Raw genomic sequence first — 13500 nt, 5'->3', positions numbered from 1 at the left:
ACACTTGTCATATTCCTGACTTGTTACCGGCATTTTCAAACTGTAAAAAAATTATGGATTGAACCTGGTTTAAAGAGCTGAACCTCTAACTTGTATGCCATTCTTATTAAATTCCATTATATTGATAACGATGCGTGAACAAAACAGACACAATAGGCAAAAATGTCAAAAATAGGTGTATAACAGCAACACGAAACCCGCTAAAAACTGGGGATGATTTCAGATGATCCGGAAGGGTAAGCAGATACTGCTCCACGTGTGGCGCCCATCGTGTTGCTCATTATGTTAGAAAACCGGTAAATAGTCTAATTCGTTAGGTCACATTCGTGAAAAAGGAATGGGACTGTATAGTTACGACATAATGAACATACAAATGTATCCGATATCATCTGTTTAACGGATATTCCATATTGGTCAACCAACTCTTGATGGCTTCCGTAAAATTTAAGAAGCGGTGATTTAAACTTCACCATTTGGAACTCTTGGTTTAAAATTGAAAAAGGTCACAAATTTCTCCTCGCTTTATATTTAACACTTCTCTCAACAAGCTAAAATTGTAATGATTTACAATAAAGAGAAACTACCATCCTCCACACACATGGCCAAGAAAACACTGATATATAATTTCCTATTCAGATGAATTAATAATGAGATTAAAAAAGTTCTAAGGTTCACGTATTAACTTTTTTAAGCAACTTGTTCTATTATTAACAAGTGAATGTACAACTAAGAGTAGTCGGGACCACCCTTACAAAAAATATCAAGTGAAGCTATTGCGAATTGTTCTTGGTACACCCCTAAGTTGCTAAGTTTGTTTTAAATACATTCAAATGTAAAATAGAGACATAAAGTGATTACCCAGGAGATTCTAGGCATTTAATAATAATTCTTATAAACTTGCACAGATTGTTCAGCTCAGACGGGTTGCTACTATTCATTAGATCTTGAAATTTTAAAATATTTTAAAAGTTTATTTTTTTCATGTCAATGATATTCAATATAATGAAACTTTCCGAATATTTTCATTTTATACCTCCAAGTTCATTTAATCATTTAATACCTCCAAGTTCATTTAATACCTCCAAGGTCATACTTGACCTATCAGTACATACATGTACGTTGAAACCTCTTCATCACATTACACATACATTTTTCTTGTCTATATATCTTTATTCTGTCAAACCTTTGCAATTACACAACGTCACAAGTACACACATCTTTACGTATACCATGTATACACTGAGCGTTTACAATTTGTTTATATAGTTGAAAAGGTGTAATGTTTACATTAAATGACCTTGTTTGATAAAATGTACTACTACAGTTTATTCTTATACTGTTAGCTATTAATTCATTCAGTTCAGAAGGTGGATCTTCTCGTTTATTTGTTTGTCAAGTTTAACAACCCCCTGGGCAGCGCTGTGGAAAAATTGATTTGACATTACGAAATCCCAGTTACATTTATGTTTAAAAACTGGATTTTATTTAAGTGAATTGTATAAGAGACGGCTAGCGTTATGTTACACCAACTCTATACTGCGTTAGGCATGTTAGACCTTACAACAGTGTTGACATTCTTACTCGTGTTAATTGTCAGCTATATAATATTGAATTACTTCTTCACTGTCCAGCGAGTAGATATTCCGGGACCAACACCTTGGCCCATAGTTGGAAACCTCCCACATATTGCGGGTGCGCGAGATATAGGAAAAAGATTGTTGGAGTTTAGGAAAACATATGGCGACATGGTATTCCTTCGATTTGGTCCACAACCTATACTTGTGTGTTTTGGTTATAAGCTGGTTCGGGAAGTTTTATTGGTCAATGGTGAAAAAACCAAGTTCAGGCCGTCTTGGATGTATCTTATTAAAAAGTTATTTCCTAAAGTGACAGGTAAAGTAGATAAATCATGAAATATTTTTGTAAAATATATTAATACGTTTGTATATTCCAACACTAGCACCATGGCATATACATGCTATAGTCATAAGAACATGATGGTTGGAACTATCCAATAATTGGTTTTAAGTCATGACAGTAAATGCAAAATACATGTCATTACAAAGATCGAACTCCGGACAACACTGCATGCCTGTTCCCTTTAGGAAACATTAGAGTCCCTTTTATAAAATTCCTACAAACTACCAAAAACTTAACCCTATATATACGAGGAAAAAAACAAGTTAAGCATGTTAATAAAACCATTTGTTTTAAATGTCCCATTGTTGTGAAATACATATTCATCTTCAAGTTACATGTAATGCATGTGTTACCCAAGCGCATTTTGCCTGCAGGTGCTGATGCGGGTGTGGAATTTAGATGCGGATCCAGAATTTTTCTACGAATGGAAGGGGAGTGTGTGTGTGAGGGGGGGGGAGGGGACTCTGACTGCCAAAAAGGTAACCCGCGCCAGTCATGCTTCAGTGCTTCCATAAATAATTAAACAATTATTAATTTCAAAAAAAAAGGTGGCCCAATCTCCCTGCCCACCAAATCCGCCTCGGATTTTCTCGCTGTATTCAATTTGACACATTTCCGATTCCATTCTCGATTTGTTTTTCAGTCAACAGATCAGAGTTCTTTAGAATGGTACAACTAAAAAGAAAATCGTTTCAATTTCAAGTTTTGTAAGGTCTCCGTGAATATGGAAAATTAACATTCTCCCTTCTTCCAACAATTCTCAATTTGAAAGTATTAGAGTTTGCCATTAAAATGTTCCTCTCAGAACAAAAAATTGTCATCCTGCAATTGAACGTCAAACATGTTACCATAACTATATGTGGGCATGTAAACCTTTCTGAAATCACATTACGTTTAGCACTATGGACGAGTTGTTAATAGCAGAGGCGGATCCCCCCCCCCCTTTTTGGGAAAAAATGTTGTTGCTTATATAGAGAATCACTGAAGTGTGACTGGAGAGGGCCCCCTCTTAGGTCAGTCAGCGGGCCCTCACTTATGAAAATTTCTGGATCCGCCACTGAATAGTATAAAGCTCGTCCTGAATATGCATGAAACAATTACCACTGGACGCTAAGTTGCCAATAATCAATCACTTTTTAATTGCTTTTTTGAGTCGTACTTTATTTTGCCTTTTTAAATTTTTTTTGATTCGAGTGTCACGGGTGAGATTTTTTAAAGACGAAACGCGCGTCTGGCACAAATACAAAATTCAACCATGTGGTATCTATGATGAGTTTATTGTTAAGGGCAAACGATAGTTACAGGGAAGGTAATGACGTTGCGAACGTAAATTGTTATTTTCGCGACGTCCTTCGGTGACTTATCGGGAAAAGATGCACTTTTCAGTTGATTTTTATCATTCAAACTTATGTGACAACGTTGTTGTTACTGGAATGTTTGATACCGTGCAACAGGTTCTGTTGCTGAAACTGGCGAAGATGCCGAAACGAATGACAGTGACCGAAGACTGGTCCCCTGCCTATTGAACATAAATCCACTGGCGGAACTAACTCACAGACTGGTAGAGCGAATACAAACGAAGACTTTCAGTATGGATTTTATTTTCACTTTAATGAACGGATGATGTCAGTTCAAAAGGCTGACTCCGACTGAAGAATTAACTTCAGTCGAAACATTATAAAGATAGACAATGTTTACAGGTTGCCAAAGAATTAAGATTACATAATAATAAAGTTGACAAATTCTACAAACATAAGATTAACACTTTAAAGTAACAATGGACCGTAATTGAAAAACGGATTAATGTCATTGTTATCATACATGTCCTGGACAAGAACTGATAAAACAGATATTGAAAAGAATTATCAATGTACGACATTAACGGATTAAAATAATTATGAAAAGAAATAGTTGTGTAACATAAATTAACACAATCCCTTGTATAGTTTTTCTCACAGTTTTAGATTAAAAAGTGACACACATGACAGATCTTTAAGAATGCAAATCAAAGTACATTGTCTGTTGAATTAGAATGAAATTGTCCGAAAGATTAAACAGAAACTATAAATAATATAAGAAACAAGTCCAAATGTCCGAAATAAGAAATACATAAATTAGTCCGACTTTTTCCACGTTCACAGATTTAATGTAACCGGGAGACTGGCTACTGATTTGAAGTTGAGAACGAGCTGCAACCCACGACCGGTTGCAGATGTTGGCGATGCCAACATAGAAATTACTAGGATCTAGTCACGTGACTGTGAATACTCGCTTTAACTCCACTTGTAGAATTAGACACAAGTCCTGTGCACTAGTTAACAATTTAATGATTCAGGATGGAATACATGTAGTTTTACAAATTGATGTACTTTTACAAATTGATACACATTGATACAAATTGAGCGGATGTTGTCAATACGAACGCCCGACTCTCACTGAAGTTACAAACTTCAGAAAACATATTAAAATCAAGAAATTACATGGTGACAATTTTATAATAGAAAGGAGATAACTAAATGACAATGAAATAATACGATAAGAATTAACAAAAGATTATAACAAAAATCTGTCGTTTAAGCTTTAGGCTAAATAGCGCCGTAATTGAAATGACTAAAGGATTAATTATTCTTTACGTAAGAAAACTTAAGAACTATGTAAAGCTGTGACTTTATCTATTATTTACAAAAAGAATTATCTTGAAACAAACTTCTGACTTTGTGAAAATACACTTGACACTTAATTATTACTTATAATACAAAAAGCTTTATAAAGAAAAATCGTTACATCATAATGAAATTACTTTGACGGACAAACATTGCAAATAAAATGATTACGATAAAATAATGAATTATAGTTTAACAATATAATGACAATTTATGACCGAACAGTTTGTCAGTGAAAGTTCAAAAGTATCAGATTTATGAAGATTACACTTTTAAAATAGTATCGAATAAGTTACACAAATTATCCCTATCACACTTATTTAACTTAAAAACGAGTTCATGAAACCCTCTTTTTTTAAAAAAACATTTCAAATTTAATTGATTACGTAAGAAGATTATGTGTACCAATTTTCATGAAAACGTAAATAGTGCAATTCTTTTAAAATTTGATTAATATACAGCAAAAAATGACGGGTTTTCCCGACATTCATGATCATTTGATTAATTTGAGTTATCTCTAAAAAATAAAATGTACAAATTTATGCAATATTTATATCACACATAAATTACAAATAATTTAACAAACAAAAAAAACAGATCGTGTTTATCTTTTAAACCAAAAAAAGTTATGTATTTCTATCGAAAGGAAAAATATGTCCACAAATCCGTATTTTTAGGAAATATCTGAAATTTGAACCTCAATTTACTCAAAATGTAGCACATGAAATAATGGAACAATTGTGAATACCTCCGAATGAAATAAATTGAGAATGGAAATGGGGAATGTGTCAAAGAGGCAACAACCCGACCATAGAGAAGACAACAGCATATTTATAGAGTTTCTTTTAAACAGGTATTTTCTTCAGTGATGGCAAAACATGGTCGGATGGACGAAAATTGACAGTAGTTGCACTCAAAGATTTTGGAGTAGGTAAAAAGACAATAGATGAACGTATACACGAGGAAGTTCAATACCTAGTTGACGAGTTTTCCAAAAATCCCCAGAAGCCTGTTGACGTACTAAAAGTATTTCCTATGGCTACTTCCAATATTATATCAAATATAGTGTTTGGATCAAGGTAATGAAAAAGATAGGATGTTGCGTATCAAGTCATTTCACAAAGTCAATTCATGCACTGTAAAACCTAATAGAAAAGGGTCGGCGCTTTGGTTGCTGTTCTTCAGGTTGGATCGAGACCTTCATCATTGGGCAAAACTCATAATCCTTATGATGCTATTAGTGATCTCATATAAAACAGAATGAACAAATCAGAAAAAAATGTACTGAATCAAGTTATATCAGAGATAAGTTAATTTTAAATTTAAATAACACCTATAATATATCCTTACTTTAAGTAACAAATTGACACAAAATTATTATTATTGAAAGAATTCTATTGATAATTCGAATTTAGTTTTTTTATTTATTATTGTCTATAACAGGTTCGATTATGATGATAAAGACTTTAAGGAGATGTTATACCACATTTATTTCATATTCAAATCTGCTACCATTGGTGCTCCTGAGAATTTCTTCCCAATTATTGATAAACTGAAACCATGGAATACGGTATGTACTTCCTTAAAGAGAAAACTGTAATACATGTTTTTATATTTGGTGTTTAACGTCACTTTCAGCACTATGGGCTATTTTTGACCGACCTGTTTTTTATGGAGGCAGAATGAACCATCCAAGTCAATTATGATTGGAATGAAACTGCCACGTGCGGGGTTCGAACTCGCAACCTCAGTGCTGACACCTAGGTTATAAGTACAAAAGTTTAATTACGCGATTAATAAATCCAATGTTCAATCAATATGTACAACAATGGCAAACTTTGATATACCTAGGTAGTTGTTCATCAGATAATATTCTTTTTATTTTTGATGAGAATGAATTCATTTTTGAAAAGCACTAACGGATCACACTGAAAATTTACAGCTTGACGCTAAACGTTTATTTCGAGGAAATACAAACCCTTGTTTTCCAGGCAAACAGGAACGTCAAAACGCAACTACTAATAATTTTATTTTGTTTTTTTCTCAACAGAACACACAGGTTGCTGGACATCTGGCAGCTGTCAGAACGTATATGCGTTCCAGAGTGGATAAGGAGCGAGATTCATTTGACCCAAATAATATTCGGAACTTTATTGACCTTTACCTGGAACAAGAGGGAAAACCAGATTCGAAAATATCAGGTTCTTAATCTTAACTTGCATTAAAACTGAGCAAATTCCATTAAATATAATATGTGCATTTGTAAATTTTAAATCATGCACACTCTTCCTGTTCAGTGTACGAAGCTGTACCGATATTGTCGACAACGCAAAGTAGTTAATAGTCGATATCGTTCATACTCTTGTCTACATCGTTGACATTGACGATATCGCAAAGTAGACAATGTCGACACGATATTGTACACATTGTAGATATCGTTTCATACTCTTTCCTACATCGTTGACATTGACGATATTGCAAAGTAATAATGTAGATACTAGGAAAGGGATTGCGAAATGTGACTAAAACGATCCGTATAAAATTACACGTACAGCAAATGATGAAGAAATTATACATAATTTTATACATATTTTTTCAGAGGACTTTCTCTTTCAAGCGATAGTAGATATCTACCAAGCAGGAACGGATACCACACCTGTCACCCTTGCCTGGTGCATGTTGTATATGCTTAAATATCCCGAGGTGCAGAAAAAATGTAGAGACGAAGTGATGAAAGTGAGTATCATTATTCCAGTAGGCTTGATGAAAGGATTACTATGGTAGCCTGGAGGTTGCTGCTTTTTCTTTAAATTTGTTTTTCATTAATACTTTTTATGATTGTATTTACTATTTATATATCTTAAGACTTTTAATTCTTCTTTTATCTATTAGTAGACTTGTAGCTGTATCAGATTTGACGTGGAATTATTTGATTATGAGGGAATTGATGCAGATATTTAAGTAAGCAATACGCGATTATGCAGTGCACTTTGATACTTAGCTCTCAATATTTAGTAAACGTATAAAAGAATTTCAATTTAAAAATTCAAATAGTAATGGAAAAGATATAGCTCTAAAACAAATGTTAGCTAATAATAATAAAACCAGTTTACGAAAATATATACTAACAGCCTTTGTTATCATCGTAGGTTATTGGGGATGGTAGATTTCCATCATCTAAGGACAAAGTCTCACTTCCATACGTTATGGCTACAATACATGAAGTACAAAGACTTGCAGCTGTAGGTAGGTCTTTACGTGAATGTAATAGTAGTTAATGCCAGGGTTGATTGGTTTAAACATATGATTGTTGATATATCTTGTTTCTATTGGAACGATTACGATGAGGCAATCACGGTTACAATCCTATAATCTAGGGGGATCGCACCAATAGTGTAAGTGTTACCTGTTTTGCGTAGAGAAGGTTAGTTTGTATAACTGTTGTGCGACGATAATGTAAGTGTTTCCTGTACTTATCCCTAATTTCGTTATACTTATATGCGTATCTCAAACGGAGTTAATATTGATCGATATTTTAATAAGATTGAGAAAATATCAATGTTAAAGTCTAATGGATTCTTACCCATGATCTCCCGCACTGGAGGTAAGCATTTTACCACGAGAAAACCGAGGCGGTTCAGATAAGACAACTATTCAGATATCGAAATATCGTAAACTTCAAAAATACGACGCTAGTGATTTTAGACACAGACATATCATATCGTCCAACCAATTCGAGATGGTGACCCGTAAACTTAAAAGACGTTGCACAATTGGTACTGTACGTCTTATATATAGGGCGCACAAAATATAAAATTGTTCATCCATATGTAGAAAATATTGTATAGTTACCTACGAAAAGTTATAAAAAAAAAGAATCAGAAATATCTTTTTTAAATCAATTTCCATATCTGTTCTAACGATTATAAGAAAGCAAAACAAATTAAGATGATAAATATAAGACCAGAAGCTATGCTCCTAAATCCATGTTTTCAGAAAGTCAAAGCCTCGTTATGTCAGAGACTACTTCTGCTCGATATGTCAAAGTTTACTTCTGCCTCGATATGTCAACTCCTACTTCTGCCTCGATATTTCAAAGCCTACTTCTGCCTCGATATGTCAAATCCTACTTCTGCCTCGATATTTCAAAGCCTGCTTCTGCCTCGATATGTCAAATCCTACTCTGTCTCGATATGTCAAATCCTACTTCTGCCTCGATATGTCAAATCCTACTTCTATCTCGATATGTCAAAGCCTACTTTTGCTTCGATATGTCAAAGCCTACATTCGATCTGTAATGCCAGAGCCTATATCTGCTCCGTAATGTCAAAGACAACGTCTGCTACTTTATTACAAAGACTATGTCTCTTCTTTATAGCAAAGACTTCATTTGGTTCGTTATTTCAAATCCAACTTCTGCTTCGTTATTTCAAAGACTACATTTACTTCGGTATATCAAAACTATCACCTGCTTCGTAGTGCCATCTATTGCTACACGCACACAGGTATATCTATTGCTACAAGTATACAGGTATATCTATTGCTACAAGTATACACTTATTTCCATTGCTACATGTATTTGTATTTCCATTACTACAAGTATACAGGTATTTGTATTTCCATTGCTACAAGTATACAGGTATTTCCGTTGCTAGTACAAGTATACAGGTATTTTTTATCTTCTTCCAGCTCCAGCTGCGACACCGCATGCAACACTAGAAGACACGTACATCAATGGTAAACTCGTACCAAAACAAACTGTAATATTGTGTCATTTGATGTCTGTTCTTTACGATCCTAACGAATGGCAAGAACCAGAAAAGTTTCAACCTGAGAGGTTTCTAGGTGAAAAGGGAGAGCTGATTAAACACGAAGCTTTTTGTCCGTTCTCCATGGGTAAGCTTTTGTTAGTTAAAGAAAGTGCTAACCATTAAGAAAGGTTTTGTAGTACAATTTTTCTGATCTATTGTTATATTCTTCCGTATTTTCCTCATTTTGTCTGAAAAAGCTAGTTGCGTTAATGTTTTAATTGTGCAATAACATTAATTCGAATAAATGGTCTATATAAATTAACGTGATTTGAATTGTATGTGTTTGATTTTTTCAAGTTCTATCTTACTACCACATAATTCCTAGAAATGTTGTCCTGTAAAAGTAATTGTTTCATTTTGTGTTGCATTAATGTTTCGTTCTTGATGAACAAATATCTCGAATGACACAGCTTACTACTTGATTGCAACATATCAAGATTTCAGTGTACATAAGACATCATTTTCCTTGTTTTTGATTTCATTTTTGTATAGGCAGATTTTTCATCTTTGACACATACTTTTTCATCGCATAAAAATGTAGTTTGCCTTAAAAAAAAGCATAAATTAGAAAAACAAATCTTGGTCAGGTCAGTGAATAGTGTATTAAAAATTAAAATACAACATTTTTCCTTGGAAAGGATCGATTAAATTTTTAAAATGCACCTTTGCAATTGTTATTTATTAGTTATAATCTTTTTTTTGAGATGTTTACAGTTATTTTAGTTTAGAGTGAGATAACATTAGATCACCTTACTTGAAAAAAATGTAATGTAATGTTTATTGTTTGAACTAATAATTCACTTTTCTTCACATAGGTCCTAGGACGTGCATTGGTCAACAGTTAGCTTCAAACGAAGTGTTTTTGTTTTTCACTTCATTCCTTCAACGGTTCAATTTCACCACAGTTAACAAAGATGACTGTGTGTCTACAGACGGAGAGCAGACAGGTGTTACTCGTCAACCATACCCATTTGAGATGTGTTTTAAACCTATCTAACACCAAGAATCTAGAACATTCTTCATTTCATGAGTTAAGATTGGTCTATTAACATGAGTCAGTACTTTCTGTGTGCATGGCGTTCCATCTTCATGAATGTATTTAACCAACAACTAAAATATACACAACGTTATGGTGGTCTGCTGCTTCATGTAGATCTTGTTTTATCAAAATGATAATGTTATTGTTATCTAGCAACAAAAGCATTTTAGTTAGTCAATTTCAAGACTTAAGACAGTAGTTTATACAGGGAAAATATTATGAAGTATATAAAATAGTGAAAATTATGCAAATTGAAATTAGATTTTTATTTTGTTACTACAGTAATAGTTAGAAATCATAGATATATTCTAAACATTTTCACAATCGTTGGTGTTGTTTCGAACGTCACTAGTGAATCTTCATTAGACGAAACGCTTTTCTGATGTACAAATTTACAAGCCTGGTATCCAGGATATTTTGTAAAGTCATCGCCTATGCTTTTAATCCAAAATACGCATGGTTATGTTTATGGTACTACGGTAATGATACTTTTATGGATACAATTTACATGTAAAGAATGGTGTGACCGTACTATCTTATTAATAGTATATACGAGTTTACATGTAAAGAATAGTGTGAGTGTACTATTTTCTTATGTTGTTTAACTGCCTAGTATATACGAGTTTACATGTTGAATTTAGTTACGTCCATATAACTTTACAGATCAGCATCGACGTATCAACATTTTATAAACATGGGTACACTACCATAACAAAGTCATCCATCTCCATATCGCATAAACTGGGTAAACTACCATAACAAAGTCACCCATAATATAGTCCTAAATAATGAGTGGATTAAGAGTATAGTATAGTTAAACAGCAATTAACAGATCAGTACTATCAGCATTGGTTCTTACAGATAAATATAACGCATCCAGAGGGAATACTATTCTTTATTTAAACTTAAGTTTTGTTTGGAACCATATGTATAACTATTATTACCCAGGGACAGATATTATATTTCTTAACTTCGATCTTCGAATCCGAAGTTACCTATTGAGATGGAGATGCGGACAGGGTTTATTCCTTGAATGCCTACATCTTTTGATCTACTATTAATTTACCTGTAAAATTATGTTTGCTCTTGAATCAAAGTTTATACCATAGTGTTATATAATGAACCAAGCAAGAACAAATGTACTGGTATATATGTAACGTACAAATAAAAACGAAATTATCAATTTTCGCAAAGAAAATAATGAAACACTTGGAACTATTTTGATCAAATGTCTTTATAACATACTATGTATTTGTGTTTTGTCTGTCCTGTCTCGCTATGAATTACTATTATGTTTGTAATTATTTTGTCCTCTTGACACCTGTATGTGTCTGATGTTATAAATAAAATCTTGAATCTTTTATTAGTTTTTATTTTAGTCAAACATTTGAAAGCCAAGGACACATGAAGGCACAGGTATGCTGGTGGAGATTTATTTCCCCGAGGGTATCACAAGCCCAGTAGTCAGCACTTTTTGTGCTGACATGAATTATCATTGGAATGGTTATATTTATAAATTAACTGTTTACAAAACTTTGAATTTTTGAAAATACTAAGGCTTTTCTACTTCAGGAATAGATTAACTTAACTGTATTTGGCAAAACGTTTAGGAGTGTTTGTTCTCAATGCTCTTCAATAACGTACTTTATTTGGCCTTGTTAGATTTTTGGATTCGAGCGTCAATGATGAGTCTTTTGACCATGTTGAAGACGAAACGCGCGTCTGGCGTATATACATAATTTAGTCCTGGTATCTATGATGAGTTTGTTAGTAATATTATTCTTAATAAATTAACGTTTTGTAAACGGACAATTTTACTTAAGGTTCATGTGGACCCTATGGCTAAAATGGCCGTTTTTTCACCTCAAAATTTACTCTTGAGTACAGGCAAACGTGTGCATCTGGGAAAGTTTTAAGGCATAGCATGCCCTAGATAAATAAAATTTAATTGCATTGTATGATTTAGAAAATTCATAACTTAACTGGATTTTGCCGTACACTTTTTTTCGTCCCTGCAGAAGATGATAGAATGAAATTCAAAACAGTGTGGCTGTGGCCATTGATTGACACATTAAATTCATCCATTGACTTGGACAATTTAGGTGAACGTTTGTATGTAACGACCACTGCTCACTATGTACTTTTTAAAGACACTTAAACTATGGGGTCACCAAAGGTTCTCATACCATTAATAATTAATTCGAAAAATTAATCAGAAATAACACGATGTTTTGATTTAAATCAATTATATAATCAAAATATAAAGGTTATTCCTGATTAATTTTTCGAATTATTTTATAATTAAAGGCGTTAAGAAACCTTTGGTGACCCCACAGTTTAAATGTCTATCGTAGGTACGTCAAGAACAGTGGTCGTTACAGACAAACGTTCACGTAAATTGTCCCAGTCAATGGATGAATTTAATGTGTCAATCAATGGCCACAGCCACACTGTTTTGAATTTCAAAAATTTGACGAAAAAGAAAATAAACAAATATCAAGTAAAACTGATACAAATGTAATGATGTTCGTGAACGTATTTGAACTACAACAAATCTAACTGGTAACCCTTTTTTTGGAGTAAAACGGGATTTAAGAAGACTAGGCATATACTATTTCTAAAACTGTCCAAAGATCTCATAAAGTTTGTCATAATTGCCAGAGATTCTTTATTGGAGTTGCTGGCATTGGACAACAAAGGAAATTAAAGAGAAACCATGAACAGAAAGATTTATAAAGAAGTTAAATGTGATTTGCATAGTAATTCATTGTTCGTTGGTGTCCAAACGATTGCTTAGTGGTGGGGATCTTTAAGGGGTGGGGGTAGAGGGTAGTTGATTACCAAGATACATATACAAACCACGTACGACAAATATTTGATATACTATACTGAATTTTATAGCTGTATTAGAATTGTCATTCATTTCCATATACATGTGTGTGAAGAGTTGGGCACCGTCCCCAACTACCGGAAATTAGTTTACGTTGTACCTATTTTAAAGAGAGGTGAAAATTCTCCTGAGTTTAGTTAAAGACATATTGCTTTGATTTGTACACCTTGTAAAATC

The 13500-nt window shown here is 33.3% G+C and overlaps 1 protein-coding gene across 1 annotated transcript; it reads left to right on the top strand.

Moving 5' to 3' along the window:
• Positions 1-1192: 1192 nt before the first annotated feature.
• On the top strand, positions 1193-11794 carry LOC139498661 (cytochrome P450 2C9-like). Its single transcript, XM_071287161.1, has 8 exons — positions 1193-1893; positions 5437-5662; positions 6027-6153; positions 6634-6784; positions 7183-7319; positions 7733-7829; positions 9273-9479; positions 10210-11794. Exons 1-8 carry the CDS (start codon positions 1518-1520, stop codon positions 10389-10391), a joined length of 1503 nt encoding a protein of 500 aa, XP_071143262.1. The 5' UTR covers positions 1193-1517; the 3' UTR covers positions 10392-11794.
• The last annotated feature ends 1706 nt before the right edge of the window (positions 11795-13500 follow it).

This window comes from Mytilus edulis, chromosome 12, assembly GCF_963676685.1.
Source record: "Mytilus edulis chromosome 12, xbMytEdul2.2, whole genome shotgun sequence".
Taxonomy (NCBI): Eukaryota; Metazoa; Mollusca; class Bivalvia; order Mytilida; family Mytilidae; genus Mytilus; species Mytilus edulis.
The sequence above is the reverse complement of the archived record's forward strand: the minus strand, read 5'-3'. Positions and strand labels throughout refer to the sequence as shown.